This window comes from Entelurus aequoreus, linkage group LG18, assembly GCF_033978785.1.
Source record: "Entelurus aequoreus isolate RoL-2023_Sb linkage group LG18, RoL_Eaeq_v1.1, whole genome shotgun sequence".
Lineage (NCBI taxonomy): Eukaryota > Metazoa > Chordata > Actinopteri > Syngnathiformes > Syngnathidae > Entelurus > Entelurus aequoreus.
In genome coordinates this window covers 15327958-15353131 of record NC_084748.1, presented here as the reverse complement: position 1 = coordinate 15353131, position 25174 = coordinate 15327958, and the positions used below count along the sequence as shown (strand labels likewise).

Sequence of the window (25174 nt, the reverse complement as noted above, 5' to 3'; positions counted from 1 at the left end):
TTTGATCGTCCCCGTTGCAGCTGATCCACCCTCACGTGATTGACACCTCGCTGCTGTACAGGAGAGAGTTCGGAAAGATGTTCAAACTGAAGGTTCTGGCCGGGACCGTGCTCCGGTAGGTCGCTTGTTAATATTTGTTATGTCGTTTATTTCCTGCTTCCGTCATCATTCCTACTCCTGCATTAGGAGGCAGATCCAAACGGATGAGATAAAAGGTCACGACCCTACTGAGGACGCTTTGGCGGCATTACAGCTGGCTCAGTACTTCATAAGAAGTGGACCTCTGCAGGTAACAACACTTTCTATTCAAATGTAAAAAAAACAAAAAAACTGTGCAATTTAATGCAGGGGTGTCCAAAGTGTGCAATTAATTTTTTAACAACCCGTGACACAATCTAAAATAAATAAAACTAATAAAAACAAAACTTCCAAGCAGGCTGTTTTTTTTAAAACTGTTATTGCTCAAAAAATAATAATTAATCAAAAACAATGTTATTATGAATTATTGGCCTATTCAAGGCTCCAATTACTTTACATCAAATATTCCACTTTGAAATATTTTTTGGGGAAAATATGGCATATTTTATGTTTGCCATATAAAGAATAAAGTTTTCCATGACAAAAAGAGCATAAAATGAACAAGGAAAAAAAATAAATATTTTTTAAAATCCTTCTAATCAACGGATGGATTTGAAGTTGATCTAGGGACTTACGTGTTGAAAGTTAAACAAAAAAAGCTTTAAACACTTTGATTAGTGTGGCCCATTTGGATACTGAAGATTTTTTTTTAAACTGTCATTGTTCCAAAAAAATGAAAAATACATAAAAAAATGTGGAATAAAAGAGCAAACAGATCAAATGTAACAAGATTTTTTTTAATGTTGACACTAATAAAACAAAACTTCCATGCAGGCTGTTTTTTTAAACAATTACATCACATACAATTTTACACTTTACATTTTTGGGGGTAAAATTGTGCTATTTTGTGATACAAATACGATCTTCTTTGGCAAAAAGGGCATAAAACATAAACATTTTATTTTACTTTATAGTGATGGATAGACCTGAAGTTGATCCAGAGATTTAAGCGGTGAAATAAAGAAAATATATGGCCTATTAGTATTATTTAGAGGATTTATTTATATCGCCAAGAATTTTAGTAGGATTTTTTAAAAACTGTCTAAACTCAAAAAATAATAATTAATTAATGGCCTATTCAAGGCTCCAATTACTTTACATCAAATATTCCACTTTGAAATAATTTTTTGGGGGAAATATGGCATATTTTATGTTTGCCATATAAAGAATAAAGTTTTCCCATGGCAAAAAGAGCATAAAACGAAAAAGGAAAAAAAAAAGAAGAAAAAAAAAAAATCCTTATAACCAACGGATGGATTTGAAGTTGATCTTGAGACTTACGTGTTGAAAGTTAAACAAAAAAATCTTTAAACACTTTGATTAGTGTGGCCCTTTTGGATCCTCAATTTTTTTTCTTAAACTGTCATTGTTAAAAAAAAAACGAATTAAAATCAAAACATAAAAAAGTGTAATAAAAGAGCAAAACAGATTAAATGTAACGAGAATTGTTTTTAATGTTGACACTAATAAAACAAAATTTCCATGCAGGCTGTTTTCTTAAACAATTACATCACATTCAATTTTCCACTTTACATTTTTTGGGGGTAAAATTGTGCTATTTTGTGATACAAATACGATCTTCTTTGGCAAAAAGGGCATACAACATAAACATTTTATTTTACTTTATAGTGATGGACAGACCTGAAGTTGATCCAGATTTAAGCGGTGAAATAAAGAAAATATATGGCCTATTAGTATTATTTAGAGGATTTATCTATATCGCCAAGAATTTTAGTAGGATTTTTTAAAAACGTATTTAAGGCTCCAATTACTTTACATCAAATATTCCACTTTGAAATGTTTTGGTGTAGAGGGTATATTGCATACTTTGTGATTTTGCCATAAAAAACAAAAAGGGTATTTCTAAATGTATATTGACAGATAGATCTTCAAGTTGATCTAGAGCACTAATTCTCAAACTGCAGTACTCGGGCTCCATCTAGTACTTGATTCAAGTACAGTGGTTTAAACACAGTTTTACTGTTCAAACCATGTGTAATGTTACTGTGGCCAACAAAAATGTAATATACTTGTTAAATAAAACCTCTCCCTTGTCTTTAATGACTACTCAGGCCTACTACGCTACTGTATTTAAATTTTGGTCACTATGGTGGTACTTGAACAGCCAAGTGTTTTCCAAGGTGGTACTTGGGGACAACAACTGATGTACAGATTTAAGCATTGAATAATAATAATCATCATTTAAAAAAAACATATGACTTAGACCCTTTCGAATCCTTGGGGCCACACTTGAGCGGAGTTCTAAAGGCTAATAAATTCGATATATTGTCTTGGTTTTGAAAATAATTTTTTACCTTGAAAATCAACTTTTACCTTGAAAATAATTTTTTACCTTGAAAATCATTCTTTACCTTGAAAATCATTTTTTACCTTAAAAATTTACTTTTACCTTGAAAATCAACTTTTACCTTGAAATTAATTTTTTACCTTGAAAATCATTTACCTTGAAAATCATTTTTTACCTTGAAAATCAGTTTTTGCTTAGAAAATCAGTTTTTACCAAAAAAAAATTGTTTTTACCTTGAAAATAATTTTTTGCCTTGAAAATCAACTTTTACCTTGAAAATCATTTTTTACCTTGAAAATTAACTTTTACCTTGAAAATCAACTTTTACCTTGAAAATAATTTTTTACCTTGAAAATCAGTTTTTACCTTGAAAATCAGTTTTTACCAAAAAAAATTTGTTTTTACCTTGAAAATAATTTTTTGCCTTGAAAATCAACTTTTACCTTGAAAATCATTTTTTACCTTGAAAATCAACTTTTACCTTGAAAATCATTCTTTACCTTGAAAATCATTCTTTACCTTGAAAATCATTTTTTACCTTAAAAATTAACTTTTACTTTGAAAATCAACTTTTACCTTGAAAATAATTTTTTACCTTGAAAATCATTTACCTTGAAAATCATTTTTTACCTTGAAAATCAGTTTTTACCTTGAAAATCAGTTTTTACCAAAAAAAATTAGTTTTTACCTTGAAAATAATTTTTTGCCTTGAAAATCAACTTTTACCTTGAAAATCATTTTTTACCTTGAAAATTAACTTTTACCTTGAAAATCAACTTTTACCTTGAAAATAATTTTTTACCTTGAAAATCATTTACCTTGAAAATCAACTTTTACCTTGAAAATCAGTTTTTACCTTGAAAATCAGTTTTTACCAAAAAAAATTTGTTTTTACCTTGAAAATAATTTTTTGCCTTGAAAATCAACTTTTACCTTGAAAATCATTTTTTACCTTGAAAATCATTTTTTCCCTTGAAAATCAACTTTTACCTTGAAAATCATTCTCTACCTTGAAAATCAACTTTTACCTTGAAAATCATTTTTTACCAAAAAAATTTAGTTTTTACCTTGAAAATAAATTTTTGCCTTGAAAATCAGTTTTTGACTTGAAAATCAACTTTTACCTTGAAAATAATTTTTTACCTTGAAAATCATTCTTTACCTTGAAAATTATTTTTTACCTTAAAAATTAACTTTTACCTTGAAAATCAACTTTTACCTTGAAAATCATTTTTTACCTTGAAAATCATTTTTTGCCTTGGAAATCAGTTTTTACCTTGAAAATCAGTTTTTGCCTTGAAAAACAACTTTTACCTTGAAAATCATTTTTTACCTTGAAAATCATTTTTTACCTTGAAAATCAACTTTTACCTTGAAAATCAGTTTATACCTCGAAATTTAGTTTTTACCTTGAAAATAATTTTTTACCTTGAAAATCATTTTTTGCCTTGAAAATCATTTTTTGCCTTGAAAATCAACTTTTACTTTGAAAATCATTTTTTACCTTGAAAATTATTTTTTACCTTAAATCAACTTTTACCTTGAAAATCCGTTTTTACCTTAAAATTTAAGTTTTTACCTTGAAAATCAGTTTTTACCTTGAAAATCAGTTTTTACCTTGAAAATCAACTTTTACCTTAAATTATTTTTTACCTTGAAAATCCTTTTTACCTTGAAAATCAGTTTTTGCCTTGAAAATCAACTTTTACCTTGAAAATCAACATCCATCCATCCATTTTCTACCGCTTATTCCCTTCGGGGTCGCGGGGGGCACTGGAGCCTATCTCAGCTACAATCGGGCGGAAAGCGGGGTACAACCTGGACAAGTCGCCACCTCACCGCAGGGCCAACACAGATAGACAGACAACATTCACACTCACATTCACACTGAAAATCAACTTTTACCTTGAAAATCATTTTTTACCTTGAAATTTAGTTTTTACCTTGAAAATATTTTTTCCCCTGGCACGTTTAATTTTTTTAGCGTGGAAAAAGTTTGGATCCCTGGTCTAAAGAGATGCAATACAACACGTGTAATTCTGACTGTATCACAGTTTCTGCTATTTTGAGCCTCTCACGCCCCTCAACAAGGTTCACAACACACGAGGAACTAAGTTTGATGCACACGGACGTGTCGGCGTCATAAGCAGGACCGACTTGAGCGGGTTCTACTGTGCACTTCCTGCCTTGGAGCCCCGAGAGTGTGCAGGTGTACTAAAGAAGTGACGTGCACGTTGTCTTGTGTGTCAGGTTGTTGAGCATCACCTGGAGGAACTTTGGGGTTTGACACTACAAGAAGAGTCCACGCAGACTGAACCAGAGCCCAGGGCGAGTAGCAGGTACGAACATTGTTTAGTTAACGTTACCGAAATCGATCAATGGCCGATTTTGGTGGGAAAATACGTTAGTCCCCCGGCTGACAAGTGGCTAGCAGATCATTATGTGTCTCTAAGTCAGTGTTTTTCAACCTTTTTTGAGCCAAGGCGCATTTTTTTCTTTGAAAAAATCCAGAGGCACACCACCAGCAGAAATCATAGGCCACTGAGTGGTTAGGTCGATATTATTGTTACTGTCAATGTTTAAAAATAATTCCCTGAGTTTTTGAGGGCAAGAACCAAAGGGTTTAATTAAGCAACAGATAATAGGTTTTGCTTTTGTTTAGTTATTGTCTACTCTTAACTTTGTTTTCATCACTTTATTATTTTATTTCATTATTTTCATTTCGTGCAGGTTTCCTGACGTGTTACGGCGACTCGGCAGGTCTGTTTCCTACCTCGGGAAGCGCTCTGACATCACCTTACACCCGGCCAATCAGCAGTGGCTGCCCTCTGACAAAGAAGTGAGTATCTAGCTCCGCCTCCTTGGGCTCACTACCACTTCACCGATACACTTGATACAGATAACACAATGTTTTATGGTGGAAATACAAAATAAATTATAAAAACTAGACCAGGGGTGTCCAAACACACTGAAAAATAAAAGCATGGGGGGGGCATTTTTATATTTTTTTCATATTCAAACCCTATACAATTTTTTTTAACCTATAGAAATCCCGGGGACCCAACTCAATCATATATATATATATATATATATATATATATATATATATATATATATATATATATATATATATATATATATATATATATATATATATATATATTTTTTTTTAAAGTCCTAAATTATATATATTTTTTCAATCCCTAGATCAAATGTGAGTGTGAATGTTGTCTGTCTATCTGTGTTGGCCCTGTGATGAGGTGGCGACTTGTCCCGGGTGTACCCCGCCTTCCGCCCGAATGCAGCTGAGATAGGCTCCAGCACCCCCCGCGACCCCGAAAGGGACAAGCGGTAGAAAATGGATAGATCAACTTCAGATTTGTCTATATAAAGTTTAATATTTTTTTGTTTATTTTGCATGACAAGAAAACCTTGTTTTTTTATATATATATAAAAAAAAAAAATGCAACATTTGCACCAAAAAACTTTTCAAAGTACAATATTTGATGTGAAAAATAATTGCAGCTTTAAATAGGTCAATAATTCATTACATTGACTTTGATTCATTAATATTTTTTGATCAATGACAGTTTAAAAAAAAATCCCACTAAAATTCTCAGGGAGCGAAAAGGGCCCCACTGTTAAAAATAGGTCATACATTCTACTTTTTTATTTTTATTTTTTTAACTTTCAATGCTTAAATCTCTAGATGAACTTCAGATCTATCTACCAATTATACTTTAAAAAAAAAAAAAAAGTTTTTTTAGTTAGTTTGATCCCCTTTTTGTCATAGAAAACTGTGTTTTTTTTAGGGCAAACACACAAAATCTGCAATATTTTCCCCCAAAATATCTAAAAATGGAATATTCACTGTGATCTAATTGGAACTTCTACAGGTCAATAATGCATAACAACAGTGATTTCAATTCAGTATTATTTCTTCGAGCAATGACAGTTTTAAAGAAAAAAAAACAGCCTGCAAGACAGCTTTGTGTTAATAGAGTCAATATTGCAACTTTTTCTCATAATGTTTTTTTATTCAACTTTTTTATGTTTTTTTTTTTTTTTTTGTAAAAATATTTTAAGAATGTGCTAAAGGCCGGTAAAAAAAACAGCTGCGGGCCGCACTTTGGACATCTGTCATCTAGACCAGTGTTTTTCAACTTTTTCCGTGGGAGATTATCTAATGTCACCTATTTGCGTTAAAAATATTTTTTGCAAACCAGTAATTATAATCCACAAATAATGTGCCGTTGTTAAGTGTCTGTACTGTCTGGAGATCGGCAGACTTAGCACGTTATACTCTTCCATATCAGTAGGTGGCAGCAGGTAGCTAATTGCTTTGTAGATGTCGGAAACAGCGGGAGTCAGTGTGCAGGTAAAAAGGTATCTAATGCTTAAACCAAAAATAAACAAAGGGTGAGTGCCCCTAAAAAAAGGCATTGAAGCTTAGGGAAGGCTATGTAGAACGAAACTAAAACTGAACTGGCTACAACATAAACAAAACCAGAATGCTAGACGACAGCAAAGACTTACCGTGGAGCAAAGACAGCATCCACAAAGTACATCCGAACATGACATGACAATCAACAATGTCCCCACAAAGAAGATAAAAACAACTGAAATATTCTTGATTGCTAAAACAAAGCAGGTGTGGGGAATAGCGGTCAAGGAAGACATGAAACTGCTACAGGAAAATACCAAATAAAGAGAAAAAGCCACCAAAATAGGAGCGCAAGACAAGAACTAAAACACTAATCACAGGAAAACAGCAAAAAAATCAAAATAAGTCAGGGTGTGATGTGACAGGTCGTGACAGTACACCTACTTTGAGACAAGAGCTATAGTGATGCATGCTTGGTGATGGTTTAAAGCAGGGGTGGGCAATTAATTTTTACCGGGGGCCGCATGAGCAACCCGAGCACTGCTGTAGGGCCACATCGACAATATTTCAATTAAATTTTGCTCAATATTATTTTTGATATATACCGTAAGATTAATAATAATAATAATAATAATTAATAATAATAGTAATACTTCAACATAGTGTGTGTAACAGCATTCCATGACTAATATAAATAAATTAACATTAATAATAAATGACAGTAAAATAAGCACACGTATGACTGAGGAGTCATAGTGTAACTTTGTGTGGTGTTTGAGTTGTCCGACTTTTTGTGTGGCCATAAACGCACCAGTGGTTTAGTGCTATGCGTGTTGGTGACAGATGATAAGTTGGTTTTGGCCTGGTTTGTACGGCAGAAAATGACTAGTTTTTCGAGATAGACGTGTTTTACTCATGTTTTTGGTGTGGTTATGTCCGAATATAAACAGTTTTGCACAATAAAGTGATCGATATAATTCCTGTCCTCGAAGCATCTCGATAGACGTTACAATAATTGAACGGTGTTCAATTGAACGGCGTTGACGAACACCGTTAGGGCCGCTTGTTGTCACTGTCACTCAAAGTTGCATTGCAAAATTACACAGAATAAATGTGTTTATTTTGTTTAGAATTCAGATGGGATTTGATTTGGTGCGCGGCATATATTTGCTGTGCGCAGCGGACGCTTGAGCAGTGCGCAATTGCGCAGGCACGCACCTTAGAGGGAACGTTGCTTGGCAGTCCATGTCTTGTTGAAAACACGCCATTCGTCATCAACTTTTCTCTTTTTAGCGTCTCGGGTGTAAACAGTGCATCACTTGTCGCTGCATGTGCACCTTCACTCGCAGGTTACACATGGACACACGCCCATAAATAATACTTTTCAAAATAAAAGCAGCACAGTTGTATTGCGCGCACGACATAGATGTTTTTTCAACTTTATTTTGTAATTTGTGATTGCAGCTGTTCACATTCACTCACAATCACGCACACGCATACGTCCACACGGAAGTAATACAAATAACGATTTTCAAAACAAAAGCAGCACCTTTGTATTGCACACTCGACATAGATACTTTTGTAAATTTATTTTGTAATTTATAATTGGCCTCACGCGGGCCGGACAGGGACGCACAAAGGGCCGGATGCGGCCCGCGGGCCGCAGAATGCCCAGGTCTGGTTTAAAGTCATATCCAACAATTGCGAGAATTACTTTTTACTGTCTATATCGGCTGATGAGTTTCATTTTTTAATGTTTTGTGCTGGTGTTGTGCCTCCGCATTTTTTCAATGAAAAAAAATGTGCCTTGGCTCAAAAAAGGTTGAAAAACACTGACCTAGACTAACACCTCAGAAGAGTGCAGTTCCACCCCAGTCCTGTAGGTAGTAGTAGTGCATCACCCCCAAACACAGGGCCTTGTTGGGTCACTGCCACAGTCTGCCTAATGCAAGCGGACTGTAACTGTCCAAAAGAATCAAAATGAACAAAAAAAAATCTGCACTTTTATCCTGTTCTGCATAAAAAATGTAAAAAAGTCAAATAAAATGTTATATAATAATAATAAATACGATCGTTTCTTGCTGTTTCTTCAGGTCGTGGCCACTTTTAGGAGGCAGGCCAAGGTTCCGTTCTTCTCCGTGCTTCACTTGTCTTCCTTTTCAAAGCAGTCCCAGAACCTGCATCTTAATCTGGACCACGAGGTAAAGACTTTGAGTTATGGATCAAAGTGTGAGTCTTGCTCACAATGTGTGTGTTGTTCTTGTAGGCGAGTGCCCACCTACGGGACATGTGCGCGGTTTTCGCTGGACCACTTCCTGGGGGTTTCTCCGAGCGGGAAGTGAGGCGACTGTTCCGCTGCTGTGGACACGTCCGGACTGTCCAAATGCTGAATGGGACACACAGGGTACGCCTGTGTCGCAACATACTTCCTTCCAGCTTCTTCTTCTGTTGAACGGACACGGAATGAGGAGGACCTCCTCGTCTTTGCTCTGCTGACTTCTTTGGGATGTTTTCCTGCGCAGGTTCACGCCTTGGTAAGGTTCCAGATGTTGGAAGGCGCCGTGCTGGCACTGCAAGCTTTGAATGGCATCCATTTGCAAGGACACACCTTGAAGGTAAAGACCACCACACGATTCCGCGACATGTCCTCCTAAATCACTATTTTATTTCAATACATATTCTATACATCTTTGTTTTTGGAGTAGAGTGGATGTCCAGTAACTCTTGAGTTTGGACAACATATACTGTACATACATACACAAATACATATATGTGTGTATGTGTATATATATATATATATGTACAGCCCTTTGAGACACTTGTGATTTAGGGCTATATAAATAAACATTGATTGATTGATTGATTGATATATATATATATATATATATATATATATATATATATATATATATATATATATATATATATATATATATATATATATATATATATATATATATATATATATATAAAAAAGTATTTAAAAAAAGTAATCAGAGCGAAGGGTGGCTATTTTGAAGAAACTAAAATACAAAACATGTTTTCAGTTATTTCACCTTTTTTTGTTAAGTACATAACTCCACATGTGTTCATTCATAGTTTTGATGCCTTCAGTGACAATCTACAATGTAAATAGTCATGAAAATAAAGGAAACGCATTGAATGAGAAGGCGTGTCCAAACTCTTGGCCTGTACTGTGTGTGTGTGTGTGTATATATATATATATATATATATATATATATATATATATATATATATATATATATATATGTGTATACATACACGATATATATATATATCTTTTTTTTAATAGATTTAAAAAAAAAGACGTTTCTAGGCCATCTCCACGCAACTACAGCAGGCTTTTCTAACCTGTAATCTGTTTTGAAAACGTTTCATTATAATTATTATACCAAATAAAACATTGTGAATACACCCCCTGATACCCCCCCAACCCCGCCCACCTCAACCTCCTCATGCTCAGGGAGAGCATGTCCCAAATTCCAAGCTGCTGTTTTGAGGCATGTTAAAAAAAATAATGCACTTTGTGACTTCAATAATAAATATGGCAGTGCCATGTTGGCATTTTTTTTCCATAACTTGAGTTGATTTATTTTAGAAAACCTTGTTACATTGTTTAATGCATCCAGCGGGGCATCACAACAAAATTAGGCATAATAATGTGTTAATTCCACGACTGTATATATTGGTATCGGTTGATATCGGAATCGGTAATTAAGAGTTGGACAATATCGGAATATTGGATATCGGCAAAAAAGCCATTATCGGACATCTCTAATTTAGAGGTTAACTGGCTGTCCAGCTTTGCACAGGTAAGCACGCTGCAGGACAGCTTGTATCGGACATTTCATATGCAAGCTGATATAATCCGATACTGGTTTTATTTCGCTGATATTGAACCGATATCATTATCGGCTCGGGACAGCCCTAATATTCATTGCCTCTTTTAGGTACAAAGGCCAGTAAACGAGTCGACGCTGGACTTTGACGAGACTCTGGATGCTCTGATGAGCGACGTACTCAACACACGACGACTCTACGCGGTCAAGCTCCACCCGCTCTTCGCCCACAGCGTCTCAGGGAAGCATGACGGACACACGTTGGACGCCCAGCGCTCCGATGCGAAGATAAACGGCGGCGCATCGGCGTCTCTTCCTGCCAAGACTTCTTCGGAGTTGCGCGAGGAAACGCTCACGCAGACATTCAGCCGCTTCGGTGCTGTGGAAAGAATCTTTACGACCGCTAAACCTGGAAGACGAGCAAGATACGCGTGCATACGTAAGTAGACGAAGAGAGTTCTGGTTTTGGAATAAGAAAGACGAAGCTTTAAGATGCGGGAAGGGCAATCGTTGAGGTATCGTATTTTCCGTACTATAAGGCGCACTTAAAATCCTCTTTTCCCCCTCAAAACTCGACAGTGCGCCTTATAACCCGGTGCGCCTGATGTAAGGAATAATTCTGGTTTTGCTTACCAACCTCGAAGCAATTTTATTTGGTACATGGTGTAATGATAAGTGTGACCAGTAGATGGCAGTCAAACATAAGAGATATGTGTAGACTGCAATATGATGGCAGTCACACATAAGAGATATTGTAGACTGCAAGACGATGGCAGTCACACATAAGAGATATGTGTAGACTGCGATATGATGGCAGTCACACATAAGAGATACGTTTAGACTGCAATATGATGGCAGTCACACTTAAGAGATACGTGTAGACTGCAAGATGATGGCAGTCACACATAAGAGATACGTGTAGACTGCGATATGATGGCAGTCACACATAAGAGATACGTTTAGACTGCAATATGATGGCAGTCACACTTAAGAGATACGTGTAGACTGCAAGATGATGGCAGTCACACATAAGAGATACGTGTAGACTGCGATATGATGGCAGTCACACATAAGAGATACGTTTAGACTGCAATATGATGGCAGTCACACTTAAGAGATACGTGTAGACTGCAAGATGATGGCAGTCACGCATAAGAGATACGTGTAGACTGCAAGATGATGGCAGTCACACATAAGAGATACATGTAGACTGCAAGATGATGGCAGTCACACATAAGAGATACGTTTAGACTGCCATATGATTGCAGTCACACTTAAGAGATACGTGTAGACTGCAAGATGATGGCAGTCACACATAAGAGATATGTGTAGACTGCGATATGATGGCAGTCACACATAAGAGATACGTTTAGACTGCAATATGATGGCAGTCACACTTAAGAGATACGTGTAGACTGCAATATGATGGCAGTCACACTTAAGAGATACGTGTAGACTGCAAGATGATGGCAGTCACACATAAGAGATACGTGTAGACTGCGATATGATGGCAGTCACACATAAGAGATACGTTTAGACTGCCATATGATTGCAGTCACACTTAAGAGATACGTGTAGACTGCAAGATGATGGCAGTCACACATAAGAGATACATGTAGACTGCGATATGATGGCAGTCACACATAAGGGATACGTTTAGACTGCAATATGATGGCAGTCACACTTAAGAGATACGTGTAGACTGCAAGATGATGGCAGTCACACATAAGAGATACGTGTAGACTGCAAGATGATGCCAGTCACGCATAAGAGATACGTGTAGACTGCAATATGATGGCAGTCACACGTAAGAGATATGTGTACACCGCAATATGATGGCAGTCACACATAAGGAATACATGTAGACTGCAATATGATGGCAGTCACACATAAGAGATACGTGTAGACTGCAATATGATGGCAGTCACGCATAAGAGATACGTGTAGACTGCAATATGATGGCAGTCACACGTAAGAGATATGTGTAAACCGCAATATGATGGCAGTCACACATAAGGAATACATGTAGACTGCAATATGATGGCAGTCACACATAAGAGATACGTGTAGACTGCAAGATGACTCAAGTAAACAACACCAAAATGTTCCATTGAAAATATACAACATTTTACACTGCGCTCAAAAATCTATCAAAATGTTTTAGTACGACTTTGGTAAGCAATGAAGCACCGCTTGATGTGCTTCAACATAGGAGTATTATTATGGTGTGTGCATAAGGTAAGACATGTTATCTGGCGTTTTGTTTGGCAATAATATGCAAAAGCAACTTTTCTTACCTTCTGGTACCTGCTGATCTGTATTTGGGATCTGCATAAGTCCTGAAAATGTGCACACATCTGCCTTTTTAGTCCGTGCTGACACCGTAGTCGATAAGCTTCTTCTTATTTTCTCTATCTTCTTGTTATGGGACATTCAACCTCCGCTGTTGCCATTTCTAATATAAAGTACTGTAAGGTTCTTACTTATATCTGTCAGTAAACTCGCCATGAAAGCACTAAAACATACCGGTGTAGTGAGTTTACATTATTCACCCAAGGAACTTTAGTTATCAGAGAGTTCCGGTCGGACGGTTTTTCACGGGACATGTTTCCGGCGTGGTTGTTGTTGTTGCACTAGTGAGCCACAGATGAGGAGATACTGCTCCGTTATTGATTGAAGTCAAGTCTGAATGTCATTAAAACAGTTAGCTCCATCTTTTGACACTTTTTCCACCTGCGCCCTTGCACGCTACACCGCTACAACAAAGATGACGGGGAGAAGATGCTGGCGAAAGTGAGCCACGTAAATAAGACCGCCCACAAAACGGCGCATCCGGAAGCGACTGCCAGAAAGCGGCTTGAAGATGATCTGTAAAACATCATCTATGCAACATTTTGACTAAAAAACATGTTACATGTTATGTAGATCACAAGGAAGTGTTTTACATTTAGAAAAATAAATAAATAATATGACTCCTTTAATGCGCCCTATAATCCAGTGCGCCTTTTGTATGAAAAAAGATAAAAAATAGACCACTCATCGGCGGTGCGCCCTATGATTCGGAAAATACGGTACATGCTTTCATGTTAAAGTCTCAAAAAGTGTCAAGTGAGACCAAACGAAGATGTGTCGCTAGTTCCTTTTTTGAAAAAGAGATATATAAAGTTGCTAATATGGCAACACTGATCGCTCCCGCTACGTCTTCTTATTCTCTGGCAGACCAGTGTCAAAAAGCAGAGTTATGATGCCGTCTGCTGTACGATGTGGTAACTACAAGCTGCATTCAGAGACAGTCCCATCATAATTAGAGATGTCCGATAATATCGGCCGACAAATGCTTTAAAATGTAATATCGGAAATTATCGGTATCGGTTTCAACCTCCCGATTTTAAAGGGAGACTCCCGAATTTCAATGCCCCTCCCGAAAATCTCGCGGGGCAACCATTCTCTCGATTTCCACCCGGATAACATTATTGGGGGCGTGCCTTAAAGGCCTACTGAAACCCACTACTACCGACCACGCAGTCTGATAGTTTATATATCAATGATGAAATCTTAACATTATAACACATGCCAATACGGCCGGGTTAACTTATAAAGTGACATTTTAAATTTGCCGCTAAACTTCCGGTTCGAAACGCCTCTGAGGATGACGTATGCGCGTGACGTGGACCGGGGAACACGGGTATGCCTTCCACATTGAAGCCAATACGAAAAAGCTCTGTTTTCATTTCATAATTCCACAGTATTCTGGACATCTGTGTTCGTGAATCTGTTTCAATCATGTTCATTGCATTATGGAGAAGGAAGCTGAGCAAGCAAAGAAGAAAGTTGTCGGTGCGAAATGGACGTATTTTTCGAACGTAGTCAGCCACAACAGTACACAGCCGGCGCTTCTTTGTTTACATTCCCGAAAGATGCAGTCAAGATGGAAGAACTCGGATAACAGAGACTCTAACCAGGAGGACTTTTGACTTCGATACACAGACGCCTGTAGAGAACTGGGACAACACAGACTCTTACCAGGATTACTTTGATTTGGATGACAAAGACGCAGACGTGCTACTGTGAGTATGCAGCTTTGGCTTCTAAACATTTGATCGCTTGACCGTATGTGCGCAACTTTTTTTTGCGTATGTACGTAACTTTTTTAAAATATATAAGCTTTATGAACCTTGGGTTAGGTGAACGGTCTTTTGGGCTGAGTGATTGTGTGTGTTGATCAGGTGTTTGAATTGTATTGGCGTGTTCTATGGAGCTAGGAGCTAGCATAGGAGCTAGCATAACACGTACCGTACCGTACGTGCGCGTCACGTACGTAACTTCTTAAAAATATATAAGCTTTATGAACCTTGGGTTAGGTGAACGGTCTTTTGGGCTGAGTGATTGTGTGTGTTGATCAGGTGTTTGAATTGTATTGGCGTGTTCTATGGAGCTAGGAGCTAGCAGAGGAGCTAGGAGCTAGCATAACAAACACGCAGGTGTTTTTATGCAGGATTAATTTGTGGCATGTTAAATATAAGCCTGGTTGTGTTGTGGCTAATAGAGTATATATATGTCTTGTGTTTATTTACTGTTGTAGTCATTCCCAGCTGAATATCAGGTCACCCCCGGCTCTCACAGCATCTTCCCTATCTGAATAGCTTCAACTCCCCACTAGTCCTTCACTTGCACTTTACTCATCCACAAATCTTTCATCCTCGCTCAAATTAATGGGGAAATTGTCGCTTTCTCGGTCCGAATCTCTCTCACTTCATGCGGCCATCATTGTAAACAATAGGGAACTTTGCGTATATGTTCAACTGACTACGTCACGCTACTTCCGGTAGGGGCAAGCCTTTTTTTTATCAGATACCAAAAGTTGCAATCTTTATCGTCGTTGTTCTATACTAAATCCTTTCAGCAAAAATATGGCAATATCGCGAAATGATCAAGTATGACACATAGAATAGATCTGCTATCCCCGTTTAAATAAAAAAAATTCATTTCAGTAGGCCTTTAAAGGCACTGCTTTTAGCGTCCTCTACAACCTGTCGTCACGTCCGCTTTTCCTCCATACAAACAGCGTGCCGGCCCAATCACATAATATATGTGATTGGACAAGTGAATGCAAGGCCTACTTGGTCAACAGCCATACAGGTCACACTGAGGGTGTTCGTATAAACAACTTTAACACTGTTACAAATATGCGCCACACTGTGAACCCACACCAAACAAGAATGACGAACACATTTCGGGAGAACATCCGCACCGTAACACAACATAAACACAACAGAACCAATACCCAGAACCCCTTGCAGGGACGGCGTGGCGAAGTTGGTAGAGTGGCTGTGCCAGCAATCGGAGTGTTGCTGGTTACTGGGGTTCAATTCCCACCTTCTACCTTCCTAGTCACGTCCGTTGTGTCCTTGGGTAAGACACTTCACCCTTTGCCTCTGATGTCTGCTGGTTAGCGCCTTGCATGGCAGCTCCCTCCATCAGTGTGTGAATGTGTGTGTGAATGGGTAAATGTGGAAATACTGTCAAAGCGCTTTGAGTACCTTGAAGGTAGAAAAGCGCTATACAAGTATAACCCATTTATCATTTATAACTCTTCCGGGATGCTACAATATACAACCCCGCTACCACCAAACCACGCCCCTTCAACGAGAAAAGTTACATTGTTTAATGCATCCAGCGGGGCATCACAACAAAATTAGGCATAATAATGTGTTAGTTCCACGACTGTATACATCTGTATCGGTTGATATCGGAATCAGTAATTAAGAGTTGGACAATATCGGAATATCGGCAAAAAAGCCATTATCGGACATCTCTAATCATAATGTGTTTATGAGCAAGTAGCCTCCACAAACAAACGGTAAACACTAGAATGATCCGTTGCAGAGTCAAGCTGCGGCCATCCTAAAACCTTTATTAAGCGTACAGCCAATGTTTTATGTAGCATTTTAGCATTCTAACCCCTGTCATACAAGTGTAAAAAGAAGTTACCCTTAATATTAATATTATGTTTTTACCTAATAGAGTTTGAGGGTCCAGATGGGAAAGGTGCGGCCATCAGCGCTTCAGAAGAACTTTGGAGGGAAAACTTCCTCGTCTGTCCATCGCTGACTCCGCCCCACATGACATCATGGGCTGCTGACGAAGAGGAGCATGTAAAAATTTATGTTTTTATTATTCAAACTGGGCTTGTTTTTATTGCTCGAAACGTTAGTTTCCCCACCTCTTTTATTCTACAATGATTGTTTGTTACTGTGCAAATATTTTAACGCAATCTCGTTTTTGTGAGCGCGATACCCCTCGCAGCCACTAGGGAGAAAACTGCTCGTGTTATGAGTTTGACTTTGAAAGTAGTAAGAATAAGAACCTTGTTTGTTTGACTCACAGGAGGTGGAGATGGAGGAGAGCATGATGAAGAAGCTGGACCGCCGCCTGGGGAAAGTCTTCGCGTCTCTCCCACAATGCACCTTGTCTGCGGTGGTTTTGCTCGGAAATCCCAGGTGCGTACTTTTGCCACGTCCGTACTGGCGTTTGTGTGTTTTTATAAGATGTTTTTTTCCCTTTCTATTTCTTCAGCGCTCACAACTCTTCGCCTGGTTTGTGCTTCTTGGAGTACAAGCAAAAGTCGTCCGAAGTTTTATAGGCATTTTTAAGCAGTTTCTGAACAATTCTGTCATGGAATTATGCAAAAAGGAATTTGGTACAAATAATTAGCAGCACATTGTTGATGTAAGTTTGTACGATTAAACAGTCTTTTGTACCTTAGCCCTCGTACTATTGAGATCCACTTTTTACATGTACACTGTAACTGTGCACTTGTCCAATGTAATAGATGTCATAATATTGCATACAACAATGTGATATCATATAATAATATTAAGTGGGACAGGAGTACACAAACATTAGCTCAAGTGCTAACATTGCATTGACATTTTAATGTCATGCTAGATTAGCATATTTGCTAAAAAAGTAAAACATGATCAAACTTACGGCTCAGGTCTGTTGGCTTTAGTTCAAGATGTGTAGCGAAGCTCGCATTTAAAAAAGGGGGGGCCGTCAATGTTTATAATAACGGTGTTACTAACACTGTTACTTTTACTAGTCACAAGTATTCAAATTAATTACTTTTATGTACGTTGCAACGCCGTTACCGATACGTTTAATGTAACATGGCAGCGTCGGAAGCGCGGCAAGTTCAATGCAGGAAGTAACGTTTTACCGATGAAAGCAACAAGCAGCACCACACTAAAATGAATGTGATATCAAATAGAAGGAGGCAACATCACACAGCAAACAACATGTAATACACAGCTGAGCTAAACTCATTTGCCTTTTAAAGGCACACACACACACACACACTCTGCTCTCATGAAACATCTCTCAACTTTCAAATGTTAAATATTTTATGTTTTTTTAAATTTTCCCTTTTAATTCCATTTACAATTTTTACATTTTTGGTAAAGTCACAGGCTACTATAAATAGTTACTTTTTTTTTAAAGTGATTTCCCAAACATAAATGCGCTTCTACAAGGGGCGGGTCAGAGGAGGTATCATGTCCACTCAGAAGGATAGTTTTTTTTATCAAAATTATGGATGTCCGATAATATCGGACTGCCGATATTATCAGCCGATAAATGCTTTAAAATGTAATATCGGAAATTATCGGTATCGGTTTCAAAATTATCAGTATGTGTTTCAAAAAGTAAAATGTATGACTTTTTAAAACGCCGCTGTGTAAACACGGACGTAAGGAGAAGTACAGAGCGCCAATAAACCTTAAAGGCAGTGCCTTTGCGTGCCGGCCCAATCACATAATATCTACGGCTTTTCACACACACAAGTGAATACCCAGCATACTTGGTCAACAGCCAAACAGGTCACACTGAGGGTGTCCGTATAAACAACTTTAACACTGTTACAAATATGCGCCACACAGTGAACCCACACCAAACAAGAATGACAAACACATTTCGGGAGAACATCCGCACCGTAACACAACATAAACACAACAGAACAAATACCCACAACCCCTTGCAGCACTAACTCTTCCGGGACGCTACAATATACACCCCCACAACCCCGCTCTCCTAAACCTCCTCATGCTCTCTCAGGGAGAGCATGTCCCAAATTCCAAGCTGTTTTGAGGCATGTTAAAAAAAATAATGCACTTTGTGACTTCAATAATAAATATGGCAGTGTCATGTTGTAATTTTTTTCCATAACTTGAGTTGATTTATTTTGGAAAATCTTGTTACATTGTTTAATGCATCCAGCGGGGCATCACAACAAAATTAGGCATAATAATGTGTTAATTCCACGACTGTATATATCGGTATCGGTTAATATCAGAATCGGTAATTAAGAGTTGGACAATATCGGATATCGGCAAAAAAGCCATTATCGGACATCTCTAATCAAAATCAAAATCTGCAATTTTCTTTTTTAAAATTTTATTATTCATATATATATTCAGTATATATATATATATTAGGGCTGCAACAACTAATCGATTAAAAATCAAATAAAAATAGTTGCCGATTAATTTAGTCATCGATTCGTTGGATCTATGCTATGCGCATGCGCAGAGGTTTTTTATTATTATTATTTTTTTTTAATTACTTTTTTTTTTTTTTTTAATTTACCTTTATTTATAAACTGCAACATTTACAAACAGCAGTATGCTGTTTTTTTTTCAATAAAATACTGGATAGGATAGAAATGTAGTTTGTCTCTTTTATCCGATTATTAATCGAAGTAACAATCGACAGATTAATCGATTATCAAATTAAACGTTAGTTGCAGCCCTAATATATATATATATATATATATATATATATATATATATATATATATATGTATATACATATACATTATATATGTATATATATATGTGTGTATATGTATTTGTGTGTATATATATATATATGTATGTATATATGTGTGTTAAAAAAATCTTTTTTTTTAATTCGCAATTTCAAAAGCGAGCAAATAAGTTGAGACATGATTCATTTTTATCACGTGTAGTGTTCATAAAAGACTCGAGGGACACATTACTGTCGAAACATCTCTAAAAACATTTGCATAATAACAGACTTTAAAATAAATATGTGATAAATTCGATGAAGCAATAAAAATGTTAACACCTTCATAATTTTCAAAATTATATAAAAAAATGATTTATATGGCTCTGCTATAGTGGTTGCTGGAGCTCCGTGCTGTTCTGTGTCCTCCTTTGGGTTCTTGATTTTTCCCTCCTTTTCTCATGTGTTTTTTTGCCTTATGGTTCGGGCCCCTATCAGGACCACGCAACAAGTGGTGGCACTCTCGTGACTTCTGTGGGGCTTTTTTGGTGCCTTTTTGTGCATTTTTGGATCTGCCTCGGTTGGGGGAGTCTTTTACCCAAAGCCAGGTTTGCACCAGGGACCAGCTGCCGGCTCTCTGCAGCACCAAAGTCCACGCCGAGAGACCGGCAGAGATGCAGAGGAAGAGTCGGGGTTGCGGAGCTAGGGTCGAACTTCACGGAGCCCTGTGGCTGCATGAGCATTTGTCGGACACTTTGGTCACCCTGGAGAGATTCTCGCTCATCAGCGCGGACTGGACATGGGCCGAGAGCTAGTGGGCGGCCTCGGACGGAGTTGGGTCTGTTCCTGTCTCTGGCATGGATCACCGCAGAGGCCACCAAAGGTGTATGTAGGTGTTGAAATTGTGTTTTTTTTTTATGTTTTGTTGTTTGTCTATGCATGGTACAATACTATGTCCAATATGTATTATTTATTGCTCATTTTTTGTTGTTTTACTTTCGTAGCTGTGGCGCAGCTGAAGTGGCAGATGGTGCTTCAGCTCTGTGTTTTTTAAAGTTAAACTACACTTTTTTAAATGTTGCCTATCATTCACAATCCCTATGTAAGACGAGAACACGTTTTTATTTTTTTTATGCATACTAAAATAGGAGGTGGCTAACAATGGGGAGTACACTATTGTGCCCATAAAGCCCTCTAAAAAACAATAAAAAACAACAATATATTTACATCCTGCATATTAACCAATGTTGCATCGACCAGCTCTTCCTCCCAAGGAATCTAAGTTACTGGTCAATCCAAAGTTCTTTCGATGACATATATGCTGAGTAAGAAGGACCATCAAGACAGAATAGGAATATTATCAAGTTTTACTGAAATTTCAGGAGAACCACCTAGACCAGTGATTTTCAACCACTGTGCCGCGGCACACTAGTGTGCCGTGAGATATTGTCTGGTGTGCCGTGGGAAATTATGCAACTTAACCTAATTGGTCCAAAAATTGTTTTTTTGCGAATCAATAATCCTAATAATGTGCCGTTGTCTAGTGCCTGTGCTGTGTAGAGCTTGGCAGGGTAATCTTGTAATACTCCATACCAGTAGGTGGCAGCAGGTAGTTCATTGCTTTGTAGAAGTCGGATCGCGTCGAGGATGGTTTGTCGTGATCCCAATATGCAGAGCACAGCGGGAGACAGCGTGCAGTTATTTAGGTATGTAACGCTTAAACCAAAAATTAACAAAAGGCAAGTCCCGCTAGGAAAAGGCACTGAAGCATAGGGATGGCTATGTAAAACAAAAGTAAATCTGAACTGGCTGCAAAGTCAACAAAAACAGAATGCTGGACGACAGCAAAAACTTACAGAGTGTGGAGCAAAGACAGCGTCCACAAAGCACATCCGTACATGACATGACAATCGACAATCCCCCCACAAAGAAGGATAGCGTACGCACAACTTCAATAGTCTTGATTGCGAAAACAAAGCAGGTGGGGGCAATAGCACTCAAAGGAAGGCGTGAAGCTGCTACAGGAGAACACAAACAAAACAGGAAGGGTCACCAAAATAACAGCGCAAGACAGGAACTGAAGCACTACACACAGGAAACAACAACAAACTGAAAATAAGGCACGACAACCTGGTGGAGTTTAATTTTTTAACCTTTTCTGCTGGTGGTGTGCCTCTGTATTTTTTTTATGAAAAAAATGTGCCTTGGCTCAAAAAAGGTTGAAAAACACTGACCTAGACCAATACATTCATACCGGCTTCTTAAGTTTGTTCTAACATTCAAACAGAAAAAACTACTCTTTAAAGAAGAAAGCAGCCCCCCCCCCCCCCCCCCACCCCCAGAACTGGAATGCCTATCCCTTTCCCAACACTGATATGGCAAGGAGGGGGGATGTATTCATATTCCAATGTCTAAGACACTAAACAGACCTATGAAGACAAATAGAAACTGGTATACAGAATATACAAAGGAAAAGTACTAGCTACTCTAAACATGGCTATGAATAAAGAAAGAACTCTTAAACATATATGCATTCTCCACACCAATTATTAGCGATATTATTATAAGCGCTTAAGCCCACGATCTATTTTTAGCGGCGCCGTGGTCACAGAGAGCTAACTAGCGTATTGACATATTGAACCAGTGAGATGCTGCATCGCCTCTGAGTTGGTGAATGTTCATTGTAGATTATAAATCATGCCTCTCAGCTGGATAGTAGAAGAATGTGGAAATAAACCAAGAAGTTGGTCAACCTTGACATTCAACTTATACCCAGAGATGGCGAGAAAGACAAGAAAAGACGCTTGTTTGAGGCCCCTTTTTTTTTTTTTTTAAACCTGCATGAGGTGCATGACTGATTCTTCATCTAAACGGGAAGATATGAACATCCCATCAGTCGGCAACCCAATGAGCGCAGACATTGTACAGTAAGTGTTTGGTTTATGTTTGTAGTTTTGTATATCTTGTTTAGCACTTGGCAATACTGCTACATGATGCTTTGTGTTTCACTAACTGGATCGGTTTAGCTTCTAAAACCTGTCACTCATCCTGCTTGTATTCAGGCAAAAAAAAAAAAGGGTTATGGATCATAATTTGTCCCAAAGTAGTATTTGTTGTCCGTCATCAAGTCTGCCATGATTAATAGTGTTGTTGAAGGCAAAGGCGAACGTTGTGATGCATCTGTGAAATTAATACGCCGCAGTATGCTCAAAACACGTAAATATTATAAATGTTCCTTGTACTACATTACATATTTACAGTATGTACAGTGCAGGCCAAAAGTTTGGACACACCTTCTCATTCAATGCGTTTTCTTTATTTTCATGACTATTTACATCAGGGGTCCCCAAACTCCGGCCCGCGGGAAGTCCCAAGTATAAAAATAAATACAAATATTTTTTTCTGTCTTTTCTTATCCACTTTGTACCGCTTGCTACTCACGGTGTCTCCTAGCTGCTCAGGCAAATCATATTGTCTAAAAATGCATTTTCTCATCGATAACGTGACATCATCGCACACGCGGAAAGTGCGCTATATATATATCTAATATATATATATATGTATATATATATATATATATATATATGTATATATATATATATATATATATATATATATATATATATATATATATATATATATATATATACACATATACATATATATATATATATATATATAACATATATATATAATATATAATATATATATATATTATATATATATAATATATATTATAATATATATATATTATAATATATATATATACATTATATAATATATATATATACATTATATAATATATATATATACATTATATAATATATATATACACACATATAATATATATATATTATATATAATATATATATATATATATACATTATATAATATATATATATATACATTATATAATATATATATATATACACATTATATAATATATATATATTATATAATATATATATATATATATATATATATACAATACATATATATATATATATACACAATACACATATATATATACATATATACATATATATATATATGTATATATATATATATATATATATATATATATATACACACAGCCTGGCCCCCGGCCAAATTGTTTTAACCCAATGCGGCCCCCGAGTCAAAAAGTTTAGGGACCCCTGATTTACATTGTAGATTGTCACTGAAGGCATCAAAACTATGAATGAACACATGTGGAGTTATGTACTTAACAAAAAAAGGTGAAATAACTGAAAAGATGTTTTATATTCTAGTTTCTTCAAAATAGCCACCCTTTGCTCTGATTACTGTTTTGCACACTCTTGGCATTCTCTCGATGAGCTTCAAGAGGTAGTCACCTGAAATGGTTTTCACTTCACAGGTGTCAAAGTTTTGATGCCTTCAGTGACAATCTACAATGTCTACAATAGTCATGAAAATAAAGAATACGCTTTGAAATGAGAAGGTGTGTCCAAACTTTTGGCCTGTATTGTATATATATATATTGGCTCCAATGTTAGTTGACTTTTGCTAACGTTTATTTACGACTTAGCATGCTTAAAAAAGAAAACATTGTGCTCGTCTTACATGATTGTGAATGATAGACAAAATTCTAAAATAAAAAAAGTGCAATTCCTCTTTAACCCCAAATCATGTTCTTTGATGTTTGCCTCTTGTTTTCAGCTGATTTTGGTGGACTTTTTGAATCTGCACAGCAACCACATAATACTCCCATTGCGGGATAAATAAAGTCTTTCCTATCCTATCCTAAAAGAGCCCAATTACGTAAATCTTCACCGTGAAAAAGGAAACACGTCCTACCGCGTAGTGTAGCCCCAGGTCACCAAAGCAAAAACGAATATTAATCAAAGTTCTTCTAGTCGGCTGGACGTCCTCTCGACAGGAGTTAGCAACAAAGCTAGCTTAGCATGTAGGCTAATAATGGCGGATAAACTTTTGCGACTAGAGATACATTTTCCAACAAATAACGCGTTTGAGTGCTACAAAGTTAAGGACTAAATATAAATTACATTTAAAATGTAATACAATAAAATAAATAAATAAAAATAATATATGTTCAACGTATATATACACACATATATATATATATATATATATATATATATATATATATATATATATATATATATATATATATATACACATACATATATATATATTATATATATATATATGTATATATATACACATACATATATATATTATATATATATATACATATATATATATATATACACATACATATATATATTATATATATATATATATATATATATATATATATATATATACACATATACATGTATACATACACACATATATATATATGATGGATGGATGATATATACATATATACATACACATATATACATATTTACATATATACACATACATATACATACATACATACACATACATGTATATGTATATACACACACACACACATCTATACATATGTATATACACATACATATGTACACATACATATATACACATACATGTATATGCATATACACACACACATCTATACATATGTATATACACGTATGTATATATATATATATATGTATACACACACACATCTATACATATGTATACACACACATCTATACATATGTATATACACATGTATATATATATATACACATACATATATTTATAGGT

At 36.4% G+C, this 25174-nt stretch overlaps 1 protein-coding gene and 1 long non-coding RNA gene across 2 annotated transcripts in view; one reads left to right on the top strand and one right to left on the bottom strand.

The window, feature by feature from the left end:
- LOC133633845 (RNA exonuclease 5-like) overlaps positions 1 to 17455 on the top strand; it is a 28511-nt gene extending 11056 nt beyond the window's left edge. The window contains exons 9-19 of the mRNA XM_062026586.1: positions 21 to 115; positions 187 to 289; positions 4697 to 4785; positions 5177 to 5285; positions 8924 to 9031; positions 9097 to 9234; positions 9353 to 9445; positions 10802 to 11129; positions 16715 to 16845; positions 17078 to 17190; positions 17267 to 17455. Coding sequence (XP_061882570.1) covers positions 21 to 115; positions 187 to 289; positions 4697 to 4785; positions 5177 to 5285; positions 8924 to 9031; positions 9097 to 9234; positions 9353 to 9445; positions 10802 to 11129; positions 16715 to 16845; positions 17078 to 17190; positions 17267 to 17333 — 1374 coding nt within the window. The 3' untranslated portion in view covers positions 17334 to 17455. The remainder of the gene's footprint in view (positions 1 to 20; positions 116 to 186; positions 290 to 4696; positions 4786 to 5176; positions 5286 to 8923; positions 9032 to 9096; positions 9235 to 9352; positions 9446 to 10801; positions 11130 to 16714; positions 16846 to 17077; positions 17191 to 17266) is intronic.
- Positions 1 to 24465, bottom strand: part of LOC133633847 (uncharacterized) — a 33469-nt gene extending 9004 nt beyond the window's left edge. The window contains exons 1-2 of the long non-coding RNA XR_009821841.1: positions 24311 to 24465; positions 16708 to 16825 (exon numbers count right to left, since the gene is read on the bottom strand). This is a non-coding gene — a long non-coding RNA (uncharacterized LOC133633847). The remainder of the gene's footprint in view (positions 1 to 16707; positions 16826 to 24310) is intronic.
- Between the last annotated feature and the right edge of the window lie 709 nt (positions 24466 to 25174).